The sequence below is a fragment of the Cyprinodon tularosa genome, unplaced genomic scaffold (assembly GCF_016077235.1).
Source record: "Cyprinodon tularosa strain WSP-4 unplaced genomic scaffold, ASM1607723v1 ctg83, whole genome shotgun sequence".
Lineage (NCBI taxonomy): Eukaryota > Metazoa > Chordata > Actinopteri > Cyprinodontiformes > Cyprinodontidae > Cyprinodon > Cyprinodon tularosa.
The window spans coordinates 1,263,061-1,278,554 of NW_024039596.1; the positions used below are offsets into that span (position 1 = coordinate 1,263,061).

A 15,494-nucleotide genomic window follows, 5' to 3' on the forward strand; every position below is an offset into this window, starting at 1 on the left:
AGCAAAGTGTTAGAGCCTCACAGGTTAATGTTTCAGGACGGAGGGTCTCCGTTGCTGTTTCAAAAAAAAAAAAAACGCTAATCGGGTAATGTGATTTAGGTAAATTGTGCACAGCAGGTTGATGTACAGCAGCTCAGCGTGTCTGTGAAAGCTGATGCTCAATGATAGTGAGTCGCTGGGAGGAGAGGAGAGAAAACAAGCCGACATGGCCGACTCCGGGGCTTTCTCACTGCTGGGCCTCCTGCGTGAACCAGTTCATCAAAATGGGATATGCACCTGATCTTGTTGCCTTTAAGTGGAGTTAACTTCTTAAATGAACATTTCTATTGGACAGAGTTATCTAATAAAATGACTGGACAACGTTACAGAGGGATGTCAGTCCAAGTGAATAATCAAGAGCTAAGGGTGGAAATGGAGCCTCATCTACAGACTAATGTTCAAAACTCAAATTTTTTTATGTAATTCACAACTCAACACCATTATGTAATACTTTTCTAGTATTTATTCTTTTGCTAGAAGGATATATGTACGGTGTCCCTGAAGTGCAAACTGCAACTACAAATCTAAAAGCGCAACTACATTAAGGAAATCGCAACTACATTAACCTACCGGAAAAAGGTAGGTACCAGTGGGAAACATGAGACATCGCTGATTGGACGACGGCGCCGTTTGACCCTTGAACCGGAAGTCATTCTGCCTGCTGCGGCTTTTGAAAACATGGATATTGTCGGCGCCCCAAACATAGCTACCGTTATCCAGAAATATTTTGAATCAGGACATACGTACGAGGTGATACTGGATATGCTCAAGGCTAATCACGAAATTTCAGTTAGTTTGCGTACACTGAAGACACACTTAAAAGAAGCTGGACTGTTCAGACGACGCAACTTCAGGTTCAAGGGTCAATTATGTCTCATGTTTCCCACTGGTACCTACCTTTTCCGGTAGTTTAATGTAATTGTGTTTTCCTTAATGTAGTTGCATTTTGCTTTATGTAGTTTTTTTTCTTAATGTAGTTGCGCTTTGCTTTATGTAGTTTTGTTTTTCTTAATGTAGTTGCGATTTCCTTAATGTAGTTGCGCTTTTAGATTTGTAGTTGCAGTTTGCACTTAAGGGCCGCCGTATATATGATCAGTTTAGACACATGTACAAGGTCTGGTCCTAAAAAGTCGTCTCCATTTTCTTTATTGATTCTTTTCCAGTCAGCAGACAGAAAGTCCTTTAAAATTGTTTTAATCAGTAGGGCTTTAAGTTTTCTGAAGCTATAAATACATTTTTTGGAATCTTTGGACTTTGATTGCTGTTTTTTTCCTTTTATCTATCTGTTAGGTGTTTTATTGTTCATGTATGGAAGCAGATGTGTCCCAATTTTCTGATTGAAATGGGTTATCAGTATTAAGTCTGGATTTATTTTTGATTATGTGTGAATTTGTCCTCCATAGCGAGCAGTCTTAAAGTGGAGGATGAAGAGCATTTCTGAGTTATTAGTAATTTTATTTGAGTTAAAAAATGCAGCTCTGACTTGAAAATGAAAAAAAAAAGTCATTTATAATTTATAATTTTTGTTAATACATTTTAGTTTTCAAGTTGGATATTCTATTTGACAGTTTGCTATTTTCTTATTATAAGCTTCTTATACTTTTTCAAATTTTTTCATATTTTATGTTCCAAATGTTTGTTATTCAGTTATTTCTTAATTTTTTTTACAGCTTTTGTATTTTCTAATTTTACTATTTTCAATAAAAGTGTTTGCTGTTTTACAGTAAAAATGTTGTTGCTAAGATCCCCGCTGACCAATAGAAACACGTCATCTGAAAGGAATACAGTTTTGGTTGATATATAAAAAGTTCAGCTTTAATTTGAAATAAAAAATTATTTCTGCTATTAAATGTGTATTTTTAAATTTGATATTTTGAAATAAATTTTGGTCAATTTTTGCAGGGACATATTTTCAAAATTGAGATGTTAAAAGTTAGTTTATTTATCATTTTTAATTAATTGGAGAAGAAAATGTAAATACTGTTTGTATTATTATTGTGATGAAGGAAAAACTTTTATCTTTTTCAATAAGAAAACTGGGACACCTTTGCTTCCATACAGGAGAAGCAGCCTGACAAAACCACCTCATGCATGGAGATGGGTTTGGGTAGCTTAGCTTAGCTGCAGGAAGTAGATGGCAGCTGCATTATCACGATAATTTATTTCAATTCAAGTTGTTTTATTTAGCAAAAATACACAAAATGTGCTGCTGCTTTTCTTTTTTTTTTCTTTTTTTTGACTAGCTCCATAGAAAAGCAAAGCAAATTAACTTGTGATGCCACAGCTAATGGATTGATTTTGCCTTAAAGGCATACTATGCAACATTTTTCAGTTAATTAATGTGTTCCATAACATTTTGGATGATTAAATGAGTCATTTCAGGTCGAACAAAGGTTTTCTCTGCCGCCCTGGTGGTCTGTAGGGGAAATACCGTACTTGCAATTGCAGGAGCCCTCGGCCCGCACCCACAGGCTCAGAAGTCTCGTGCATCGCGAGAGTCGGTCTTGCTTTACGACGAGAACTGCTACACGCCCCCAGTGAAAGGCATGCTCGTTGCTAGCGCAGTGGCAATATTTGTGCAGTTATCATGGCGGAACCAGCGAGAATTTTCAAACTCGAAAATCAGCCCCAAGCACCTCGTCTCTTCTTCCCCCATGGAAGGCATGTCTGTCGGGTTGAGGAGATCCTCAAAGTATTCCTTCCACCGCCCGACAATATCCTCCTTCAAGGTCAGCAGCTCCCCACACCCACTAAAAACAGTGTTAGTGAAGTGTTCACTTCAGGCGATGTCTATGTGAGATATTTTTTCAGGTCTTGGCAGGACCTTTTTATTTCTTATTTTAATTATCGGTCTATGGGCATGCAGGTGGCGCAGTGGTTAATGCGCACGACCCATGTACGAAGGCCTTAGTCCTCGACACGGCCAAATGTGGGCCTTTGCCACATGTCTCTCCCTCTCTCTCATACCCCCTTTCCTGTCAGCCTACTGTCTGAAAAAACGAGCCACTAGTGCCGTAAAAACCCAAAAATAAATTAAAAAATATTGGTCTATATCTGATGGAAGTTAGTGCAGCCAAAGTCCAAAGAAAAAACCTTCAGAAAGGTTCATCTCGATCGCTTTAAAGGATTTTTTACCCTGTTTTAGGTGAAGAACGAAAGAAAGGGTTTAAAACTTTTACGCAACACCTTCATCTGCTGAAGAGAATTCCAATCAGTTTTTGTTGAAATCATCTCAAACTGGTAGCCTCGTGAGACCATCCTGATCTCGCGAGCTTTCAAGGTTTCACTCGCAGATCAGTTCGGAGACTCTCCGTTAAAGAAAATCTGGAGCCGTTCACCAAACGAACGTCCAATCAGCGTTGGCTTTGAGGCGGGTTGAGGTGTGACGCAACGAGAAGCGCGACAGTTCAGTCTAAAGAACATGGCGGCTTCAGCCGATGAAACTAGCGTTAGCGTGGCTATCGAGCAAGTTTTATCAGAATAACAGAGTATTTCTTCACTGAAAGAAGAGCAAAACACTGCTCTGGAGGCTTTTCTCAGAGGAAAAGATGTTTTTGCTCTTCTCCCGACTGGTTTCGGCAAGAGTTTCATCTATTAATTGGCTCCTCTTCTTCGTCGCTCTGTTAGTACGTCATATGCTTCGTTGATCTGATTGGTTTATTTGGCCCGTCTATCACCAACATAGGCCAATCAGCTAACCAGTATTTTCGCCCCTTCCCAAAATTACTTCAACGGAAGGTTTCCAGATCGATATGCGGAGCAAATCCAGCAAATCCATCTGGCGGAGTCAGGTTATCAAGCTGGTGGATTATTGTGAAAAGAAATGTTTCTATGTGAGCTGAGTTGGATTAAAAAACATTAGCAAGCTTTTTTGTTGTGCTGCTTTCAGATCAACCTTCCTACAGCCATTTGGGATGTTCTGACATAACATCCCACTGTGCTGTAAAACTTTCCGCTTTATGCCCCCTAACCTAGAGGTGTTAAATCTTATCCTAAAATATGCTAAAGGTGCACCTTAACATCTGCTAAACAACGTCTGTGTTGAATTAAGCTCCAAATGCTCCACAATCTCAATCTTTGTGTTCTGTATAAAAACATCCTTCCTGTGTAGTAAGATTATATTCTCATCCTCTCATCTTTAATTTAACTGATCTCAGCAACAAGTAATATCAATGATTTCCCTGCAGATGTGATAGTTCTCTGAAATCGTCCGGTTCTCCTCTCGTCTCTTATTAAAAGTGAGCAGACATGTGAGATGTGCGGCTTTGATAGCATCCGGGGACTGGAGACAAATTAAACCCGTCCTCCATGAAACATCATGCGAGCTGGATGTTCTCCGTCCAGATGCTTCGGCTGCAGGGGTCCTGGCTGAGTCACGGAGCTCTGAGGATTCCTAACGGATGTTCTCGCCGATAAATCTCTCCCCTCCTACGCCTGAACGTCACCAGTCATGCATCTCCGACCAGACTTACGGGTGGAGACGGGGCTCACTGCAGAGATTAGGATTATCTCCATTCTTTTTAACTTCCCTGCCCCTTAGATTCTCTTTTGAGGTCTTTGTCTTTCATGACAGATCAGAGCAGCATATCCACGCTCATGTGTTTGGAGTCAAATCTGAGATATAACAGAAAGAAAGAAGGCATGTGATGATTTCAAGGCTGAGAAGCAGGTCCCCTACTGGTGCTGCTGCTGCTCTGCCAAACTGAGACACCAGATGCCCAAAAACATTCAAAGTCACGGGTTTGGAAATAATTACGCCTCTCATTCGACACCGAATATAAAAATGGTTTCCTGAAGAACATGCTGTACGTCGGGTTTAAAATGAGCGGTTAAGGACGGTGATTGAGCTGAAAAGTCGTTCTCCAATCAGCACGCTCCTTTCCTGTAGCAGGAGTTGTCAAAAATAACACAGACTTTGTGATCTTAATGAGGACTTATCACAAAAGCATAATTACGATCTTTTGTGTCTTTGTTGCACAGATCAAATGCAGGATTGTTCTTTTACATTTTTCTGTCATTTGTCTTTTGTGTGTCTGTCATGCTGTTAACTTCCTCTGTGTTAAGAATTTAGAGCTTCTCAACTTTGAGACAAATCAGTGCATCCTTAGTCATGTCTCTCCCCTGCAGGATGACCTGCTGTTGCCCATTTTTCAGCTTCTCTGTCTTCTCCTTTCTGTCCTTGAGTTTCTAGTTGTTATACTTTTTGTATTTTCATATCTTTCTCCATTACTCATATCATCTTCAATCTGCAAAGATATTTGAAAGCCTGGTAGTAAGCTCTGTAAACTGTCTTTGAGCTGGTTTCTTCTTCATACAGGACAACAGTCGGCGGGTAGACAACGTGCTCAAGCTGTGGATAATCGAAGCCCGCGAGCTGCCGGCTAAGAAGCGCTACTACTGTGAGCTGTGCCTGGACGACATGCTGTATGCACGCACCACCAGCAAGCCCCGCACTGACACCGTTTTCTGGGGCGAGCACTTTGAGTTCAACAACCTGCCGGCCGTCCGCAACCTTCGCCTTCATCTGTACAAGGAGACAGACAAGAAGAGACGGAAGGTGATTGAGCATTTGCAAAGGAAACGTCTTCATGGTTAAGGGTTGTTGTTTTTCTTTTTATAGAACTGACCATGCAGAAAGGTTCTTTGCTACACAATAACTGCCTGAGCAAACTCTGTCATCTGGGGCATGGTAACCACAGAACAGACTTTGATCGGAGGCCATGGCTTTTCTGAAAGCATTCCCACACATATCCAGGAATCTTGGTTAATTTGTACATTCCAATGCAGCATGGACGGTTCAAGCTCCTATACTGCAGAAACCAGGCAACAACTACACAAATACATGGTAGAATTCAATTCAATTCAGTTTATTTATATAGCGCCAAATTCACAACACATGTCATCTCAAGGCACTTTACAGTTCAACCAGATCATACAGTCAAATTGATACAAAGTTTTCTATCTAAGGAAAACCAGTTGATTGCATTGACTCATTGACTCAAATACAATCCCCCACACTAAGCATGCTTGTAGTGACAGTGGAGAGGAAAAACTCCCTTTTAACAGGAAGAAACCTCCAGCAGAACCAGGCTCAGTGTGAGCGGCCATCTGCCAAGGCCGACTGGGGTTCAAGGAGACAGAAGCAGAGATACAAAAAGCAGCTGTAAAAGGCGGCCCCGTCCAGGAAACACCCAGCCAGGCAGACGAGCTCCAAGGCAGCTCCCATGCCAGAGGACGAAGAGAGCACATCCACTCAGTCACGGTCAGAGAAACAGGACCACACTGGAAAACAGGCCGATCTCCAACATCTATAAACAAGGGTGTTGATAGAAGCAGCACAGCTGATGTTTCTTTCCAGGATGACGTCACAGCCAAACAGGAACAGACGAGGCAAAGCTACTCTGAGGAAAAGCAGAGAGAGCAGAAGGTTAGAGATTGAACTAACAGATTCTGCAGAATAGGAGAACAGAGAGAGAATGAAGCAGAATGATGAAATGGGGGTCCCTATGTCCTCCAAAAGTCTAAGCCTATAGCAGCATAACTATAGAGATAGCTCAGGATAACCTGAGCCACTCTAACTATAAGCTTTATCAAAAAGGAAAGTTTTAAGCCTAGTCTTAAAAGTAGACAGGGTGTCTGCCTCACGGACTAAAACTGGTAGTTGGTTCCACAGGAGAGGAGCCTGATAACTAAAAGATCTGCCTCCCATTCTACTTTTAGAAATTCTAGGAACCATTAGTAAACCTGCAGATTGAGAGCGAAGTGCTCTGTTAGGAACATAAGGAACAATCAGATCTCTGATATAAGATGGAGCTTGGCCATTTAAGGCTTTATATGTGAGAAGGAGGATTTTAAATTCTATTCTTGATTTAACAGGAAGCCAATGAAGAGAAGCCAGGATAGGCGAGATATGATCTCTCTTTTTAATTTTCATTAGAACTCTGGCTGCAGCATTTTGGATCAGCTGAAGGCTTTTAACTACAGTTTGTGGACTTCCTGATAGTAAAGAATTACAATAGTCCAGCCTTGAAGTAACAAATGCATGGACTAGTTTCTCAGCATCACCCCTGGACAGGAGATTTCTAATTTTTGTAATGTTCCTCAGATGAAAGAAGGAAATTCTAGAAACCTCTTTGATGTGGGATTTAAATGACAGGTCCTGATCAAAAATAACACCAAGATTTTTTACTTTATTATCTGAAATCAGTTTAATCCCATCCAAATGAAGTGACTGGCTAATCAGTTTCTTTTTCAGAGACTCTGGTCCAAAGACTATACCTTCTGTTTTGTCTGCATTCAGGAGCAGAAAGTTAAGAGTCATCCAGGTTTTTATGTCTTCAAGACATGCCTGTAATCTATGTAATGGGTTAGCTTCATCTGGATTTATAGACAGATATAGCTGGGTATCATCAGCGTAACAGTGGAAATTAATCCCATGCTGTCTAATAATTCTACCAATTGGGAGCATGTATAAAGTAAAGAGAATTGGTCCTAGCACTGATCCCTGTGGTACTCCACAGGTAACCTTTGAGCGTGTTGAAGATCTATCATTAACATGAACAAACTGAATTCGATCAGATAGATAAGATTTAAACCAGTCTAGTGCTGTTCCTTTAATTCCAACAAAATATTCAAGTCTTTCTAAAAGAATATTATGGTCAACTGTATCAAATGCAGCACTAAGATCCAACAGGACGAGCACAGATACAAGTCCATTATCTGAGGCCATGAGAATATCATTAGTGACTTTCACCAGAGCTGTTTCAGTGCTATGATGAGCTCTAAAGCCAGACTGAAACTCTTCAAAAAGTTCATTATGGTGGAAGTGATCGCAAACTTGTTTGGCAACTACTTTCTCAAGAATTTTGGATAAGAAAGGAAGATTGGATATAGGTCTATAATTGACCAAGTCATCTGGGTCAAGAGACGGTTTCTTAAGCAGAGGTTTAATTACAGCAACCTTAAAAGCTTTAGGTACATATCCCTGTAACAGAGATAGATTAATCACATCTAAAATGGAGGAGGAGATCAAAGGGAATACCTCCTTAAATAACCTGGTTGGAACTGGATCTAACATACAAGTTGAAGGCTTAGATGAAGACAATAATTTTGCTAATTCAGAGAGTTCAACTGGATCAAAGCAGTCTAAACCCAGTCTAAAGATTCCATGACTACCTCAGGTACAATCGCGGATAGAAGAGTGCTTATGATCTTATTTTTAATAAGATCAATCTTATTTATAAAGAATCCCATAAAATCATTGCTGCTAAGAGCAGGTGGAATGGACGGTTCAACAGAGCTATGGCTCTGGGTGAGTTTGGCAACTGTATTAAAAAGAAATCTAGGATTATTCTTATTCTCCTCTATTAATGAGGAGAAGTATGCTGCTCTTGCTTTACAAAGAGTCCTCTTATACAGCAGTAAACCATTTTTCCAGACTAGGAAGGACTCTCGCAGGCCTGTGGAGCGATATTTTCTCTCCAGTTTCCTAGCATTTTGCTTCAAAGTACGCAGCTCTGCATTAAACCAAGGAGCAAGCTTTCTATTTTTAACGGTTTTCATTTTCAAAGGAGCTGCGTTGTCTAAGGCAATACGCAGAGAACTAGCAACCCCATCAACAAAATCATCAACCTGTGAAGGGGAATAAGCTAAGCTTTTGCACTCTGCAGCACTGCTCAGTGACACAGAGGAGAGAGAAAGTGAAGCGGATTCTTTAAAATTTATAACTGCACTATCTGATAAAGATCTACTAAAATTGAACCTTCTTTTGGGGGAGGAGAACTCTGTTATTTCTTCACATTCTATGCCATATGTCAGCACAAGATCCAAAGTATGAAGATGAGAATGCGTGGGACTATTCACATTTTGAACAAAGCCAATAGTGTCTAAGATAGCATTAAAGGCTGCTCTTAAGCTATCGCCTTCAATGTCAGCATGGATGTTAAAATCTCCCACTATGATGACCCTGTCAGTATTTAATACCAAATCAGAAAGGAACTCTGAAAACTCATCTAAAAATTCAGAGTAAGGACCTGGTGGACGATACAAAGTTACAAAAAGAAGAGGTTTTCTTGCCTTGAAATTTGGATCAGGGAAATTAAGGGTTAAATGTTCAAAAGAGTTGTAGGTATTAATTGTTTTGGGAGTAATCAGTAAGTCAGACTGGAAGATTGTTGCTACTCCTCCTCCTCGCCCAGAACTTCTGGGTATGTGAAAATTTAAATAGCTTGAAGGAGTTGCCTCATTTATGCTCACATAATCCTCTTGCTGCAGCCAGGTTTCTGTAAGGCAAAACAAGTCAATGTGATTATCACAAATCAAGTCATTAACTAGTAGACTTTTAGAGGAAAGCGATCTTATGTTAAAAAGATTTAATTGTTTTAACTTTTTCCCCAATTGGAGTTATTTTGATTTTAATTAGATTGTCATGATTTACTCCTTTGGGAATCTTTGCTAATTTATTAGATTTTGGTCGTGGGCAAGACACTGTCTGGATGGAGTAAAGAGTGGGTAACAGTAGAGAAGCTGCAGAGATGTGTGTTAAACTACAACTCTGCTTCCTGGTCTGCACCCTGGGTGGTCAGGGTTTTGGAGGACGCAGGAGAGCCAGAAGCCCCGGGCCAGATTTAGCTGTGTACTTTGAATTCAAGAACAAACGACAGCATCTTTGATGACACAAGTGTTCAGTTTTCTAATAGAATATAAAACACAGTGGGACACCGATCGCCTTCAGGGGAGCTGAACCTGGAAGTTACAGGTCTAGCTCACGTAGTGGCTAGTCTTAGCCACTAGGGGCATTAGTGTTAGGGCTGCAGATAACGTTTATTACTCTAATGCTGCGTTCACACCGGACGCAGCTGGCGCGACAGAAGCAGCGAGTTTACATGCAAAGTCAATGGTTGACGCGCTTCAAGGTGCAGCAAAAGGTCCCGCGGCGCGTTTTGAGCAGCAGGCGCAGCGCGTTGGGCACGTTTAAGCATCTGACGCGCATGACGCGCTGCTGCTCAAGATGGAAAAATTTTATTTTTGCTGCTCGACGCGCCGCGTCAACCAATCAGAGACGCTGATCTGGGAGCTGGCAGGGAGAGAGACACAGCGCTGATAATCAAAGCGCTATGATCACTCCTCTTAAACAGTTTATTGACGCCTAAATTAACTTAAAATGCAGAAATCTGCCGGCAGAATATGTTGGCTTTTATTATCCTGCTGCCTGCAGTTTGGATTATGTAGATGAAAAACACCTACCAGCTGCCGCGGTGAACTGCAAGGAGGCGACCCGGCCAGAGGCTGCTGATGAAGGGATTCCTACTGTCGGCGCACCGCTGGTATGTGGGGGTCTGAGCGGCTCCGACAGAAGAAATATTGTAAGGCAGGAGAATAATCTGAATGAACTGACTGCACTGATTACGTTTTCAGGTGTATTTTCTTACTTAAAAACATATTAAAACTACTTTATTCCCACTGATCACAGCAAATATAGCTGCAAGGCAGAGAAAGGATAGTGAAGCTCCGCCCAACGCGCTTCAGACACACTTTTGCACCGCGCAGCCAGAGCAGCAAAGCTGCTTCAGCCGCGCGTCAGAACTAACTGGAACAAGCAGCAAAAATTAAGCAGCAGACGCGATTTTGCTGCTTTTGCTGCGTCCGGTGCAGGGGCGGATCTAGACTTTTATCCTTGGGGTAGCAAGGGGGTGGCCAAGTGTATTTTAGGGGGGCAATGGTTTATACTTAAAAATAACAACGTTTATGCACTAGCGTTAATGTCGCAGCAGAAAACACCAACCGTCTGTAAGCAATCGAGTGCTGTATACCTTTTCATGTCACGTTTAAATTATTATTCACTATCATTTATTTCTACATGGACTTACAGATGTTGGTCCTGTCTTGTGTTCTTCTTTGACATGTCATGAGTAATGACTTATCATTCTTGTTATACTCTATATGTACACACACACACACACAAACACACTTCTTTCAACATCAAACTTCCAGGGGCTACAGATGAAAGCCAACTAGTCTGTGGTTATCTTTGGTGCATAATTTACAAGTTAAATAAGGCTTATTGACCTTTCTTATATAAACCTTGTAAGCAGTAATTTGCAATCATATTTAAGTAGCCACATACTAAGCAGACAAAAGGTGCAATTTTGAGTACAATTTGTAGTTTATTTATGCACAAAATGAATATGGTGCATTCTTCAACTCTCTGATAACAGAAACACAGATCAAAGATCCCACTCACCCAGCATACAAACTGTTTTCCCTGCTACAATCAGGGAAGCACAAGCAGACTGGGAAACAGCTTCTTTCCACAAGCCAGATTCATCAACACATTGAGGAAAACTACATTTAATATTTAAATGACATTGGAGAACATTCCATGAACATTTCTTTCACCATGACCCTTGCACTTTACTCTTTGCACATTGCTATTGTCCATAAGTGTTAGTCTTCTTCTTCAGCACAAGGTGTGTGTGTGTGTGCTATCAAGTGTTTAATGTGTATGTGTGTGCAAACTTCTGTGATGACTGTGTGACATAGATTTTTAACAATTACGTTCACTTGACTTGATTTGAGTGCAGAGCATGGTGATAACTTCAAAGAAGCATAATTCTTCTATTTTGATGAGAAGTGGCAAAATTATTGACAAAATCATCCATGTCAAGGGCACGTGCCCTCCTGGACTCAACACTTAGAATGGCTAGATGATTCAACCGGTCATCCATCATTGTTGTCCTGAGATGTGTTTTTATTAGCTTTAAGGCAGAGAAGCTTCTCTCACAGGAAGCAGTGCTAACAGGTATAACAATGGCTATTTTGCAGAGCCTGAATAGCTCGTGAAAAACTTCTTTGTAGGGCTCAAGAAAGACAAGAAATTCAAGCAGAGAAGCTGGTTTGTCTAAACCCCTTTTCATTCTCCTTTCCAGTAGCCGCTTTGTTTGGTGAACTTCATGTCTAAGGTCACATACATCAGACTCAAAGGTTTGGGCATAGGCAAACAAAGGCTCATTATTTAGAAAGGTTGCACTATTTGGATTGAGAGACTGGACACCATGCATGATCTCACAATTTTTGCCAGAAAAACGCCTATCCAGCTCACTAATTAGACAATCAATGACTTGGTAAAATAATTCTCTGGGGAAATCCTCTTCATTCCAATTTCTCTGCCCTACTGAGCTCATCATCAGTGAGTCCAGGAATTTTGAGCTTATTTTTCGTTGCCTTTTCTTGTCTGCTTGTACACCAATTTCACACTGTTGTGCAAGCTCCTCAACCTCTTTCCACAGTTTGCTAAAATAATCATCAGATCTGTAATTGTGGAAAGTGCTTTTAAGGGACTGTACTAAATCCACAGCCCTTGCTAAGTTGAGAGTGCTGGACTGGAGCATGTCTGACAGACACTTGGCATCCCCAAGTACTTCACAGAAAGTGACCAAAAGCCCCAAGAACTGCAAGTCAATTTGTGAAAGAAGCCCCCTTGCTAGCACTGATCTTTCACCATGTTTTTCAAGTGAGAGATCTTGCAATAGTTTCAGCACTGCAGGAAGTCTGTCCCTAAGATTACGGCATGCTGCATATCTGCAGGCCCACCTGGTGTCTGAAAGTGACTGTAGTTCCCTGGGCTGCTGTGATGGATATAGTTTCTGTTGAACATCAAGCCACCTCAGGTGCACATAAGAGCCAGATATAAAGTTATATAGCTGCTGCAGAAGTGCAAAAAAGTCCACAACCTCAGGCACTGATTTTGTAGCATCAACAAGAACTAAATTTAAGCAATGAGCATTGCAATGCACGTAAAACGCAAATCTGGCATTGCTCTGTATTAATGCTGCAACCCCAGAATGCTTGCCACTCATGACAGAGGCTCCGTCATAACCTTGTCCCACCAAGTTGTTTCTGTAGTCTAGACCATGTCTCTCTAAACAACGGACAATCATTTGACTGAGGCCTTCTGCATTAAGGGTCTCAGCTGGTTGGAAGCATAGGAAGCTTTCATGTATGGCACCATTGTAGTAGTAGCGCACTACCAACGACATTTGTTCCTTTTTTTTCAAATCTTTTGTTTTGATTTATTAATTAATTAATTTATTTACCTATTTATTTATTTATGTTTTTCTTTTTCTTTTTTCCTTTTTTTTTTCTCTCTTCCTCGGTGGGGGGGAGCGGTTGCGGGCGGGTTCAGACTGTGGCTATCAGCAGATTTATTAATCACCAACCAAATAAATCTGTGTTTGTTCATTTAGATACTACTGACAGAAGACTGAATCCAGCATGAGTGATAAATCGTTCATTGCGTAAAATAAACACAAAAGACCCGGGATTTAATACAACGGTACCTTTATTAGCTACTAATCACACAGTATTATTTCTAATAAGTACGTAGGCACTAAAGACTACTGGAAATAAGCACAAATAAACAATTAAAAGGGGAAGAGGGGTTTAAGAGTCCGTTCAAAGGTTTCTGAGGAATGTTCAAGTTAAAGGGGTTAATGCATTGAAAGTGTCCTTCAAAATAGAAGCAGATAAATATGAATAAACCCTGATACAGAGATGTTAAATGCAGTCAAAACAGTGCAGTTTCATTCAGTTTTAGGGTGAAAGGTGAGTAAGAGAATGGTTTAGCTTAGCTGGCCACAGGGGGTCTGTTCTGGTCGGGTTCAGATGAAATAAAGGAAGAGTTAAAGTTCATAATGCGGCTTCTACCACATGTCCGGCATTAGGTAGCTGGAGCTAACAATGCTAGCCAGTCCAATGTAACAGTGTGTTCAGAACCGCATTGCTCATTCAGTCTGTTCAGTGAGCATTAGCATTCGGTTAAAACTCTTGAAACCATCAGCAGTTGAATCAGAAAGTTTATTCAAATAAAACACAAACACGACTATCTATTCTACCTAGTTCTCCCAAGCGGAGCAGTTATTGAGCATCAGACAGAAAGGGGGGAGGATGGATGTTACTGTTTTGGCCCGGTGGAGTGAAGGCCTTTGCCTTTTTCTTGGTTTTCTGCAGGCCCCGTCTTCGGTCCAGTCCTTTTATCCAACAGCAGCTTAAGCATTAAGATTTATTCAGTGCAATAATAAGAGCCAACTTTACAGGGAGGCTGATGCAGCAGGTGGTTTTAGGAAACACTTGGTTTGAATTGCAGAAAAACAAAAACACTATGTGCAGCTCCCTCTGAATTGCAAGAAATTGTAGTCTAACTCGGTCCAGTGAGCACAGACCTTTCCGAAGGTATTTGATCACTACTTAGCGTAGCTTCATCTGAGAAGCGCTTAGAGTCCAGCCTAGGCAGCCACGGGCCGCCGGCAACAGGAAGTTGAATAGGAAGTATTTCCTTTTAAAAACTGTCGGAGGGGTGTGCTTTCAGAGGTTCTAGTTCTAGTTACATCATCGACATTTGATCCCAACACCTGCTTTTAATTTTCCTTCTATTTAATTTTTTTATTCATGTAAAACACTTTGAATTGTCCATGCACTGAATTGTGCCATATGAATAAACTTGCCTTGCCCTAAATATTAAACTATTCTGATTTCTGAGGAAAATATTCAGTAAATATCTTTCCATTAGTTTGGGTGTGTTTTTAGCATAATTTCTCTGTATCTTTAAGGAAAAGAGCACTTACTTAGGATTGGTCAGCATCCCCATCTCAAGCATCACCGGGCGGCAGTTTGTGGAGCAGTGGTACCCAGTCATCCAGCCTAGCGTCCTCACAAAGGGAGCCGGCGTCGGAGGAGGGAAAATCATCAACGCATCGCTTCGCCTCAAGTCCCGCTTCCAAACCATGAACATCCTCCCCATGGAGCTGTACAAGGAGTTTGCAGAGTACGTCACCAACAACTACCGCACCCTGTGCGCCGTGCTGGAGCCCGTGCTGAGCGTAAAGAGCAAAGAGGAGGTGGCCTGTGCTTTGGTGCACATCCTGCAAAGCACAGGGAAGGCAAAGGTACGGGACAATGGTTGCTTTACTTTACTATGATTATCCCAAACTTTCTGTACCAAAAACTCAGACTCACTGGCTCTGATTGAGGATTAATCCTTAACTGCTGTTCTGTGCCTGCAGGATTTCCTGTCTGACATGGCAATGTGTGAGGTAGACAGATTTATCGACCGAGAACACCTTATATTCAGAGAGAACACTCTGGCCACCAAAGCCATAGAAGAGTACCTCAAACTGATTGGACATAAGTACCTCAAGGATGCTATCGGTGAGTCCACACTGCTGTGTCTTTCATTTTACACATAACAGCTGCAAGATTCAGGAAAATTTAGGATAATAAAAATCTTTTTAGCATATTAAATGCTCTTTTCTTAGATCATTTGTAATAATTAGTCTACCATAGCCTGGTTTTTGTTAATTATTTTTGCTTTAGTTAAGAACTGTAATAAAAAACTGGAAATATTACTCAAATAAAATATGTGATTTTCAATCTGAATAGATGTAAAGCAACTTTTTCAT

General features: G+C 41.0%; 1 protein-coding gene across 9 annotated transcripts in view; it reads left to right on the top strand.

The window, feature by feature from the left end:
• syngap1b (synaptic Ras GTPase activating protein 1b) overlaps positions 1-15,494 on the top strand; it is a 338,065-nt gene that overhangs the window by 260,986 nt on the left and 61,585 nt on the right. For all 9 annotated transcript variants that reach the window (XM_038272429.1, XM_038272431.1, XM_038272433.1 and 6 more), the window contains 3 exons: positions 5,357-5,596; positions 14,646-14,981; positions 15,099-15,243. In XM_038272429.1, coding sequence (XP_038128357.1) covers positions 5,357-5,596; positions 14,646-14,981; positions 15,099-15,243 — 721 coding nt within the window. The remainder of the gene's footprint in view (positions 1-5,356; positions 5,597-14,645; positions 14,982-15,098; positions 15,244-15,494) is intronic.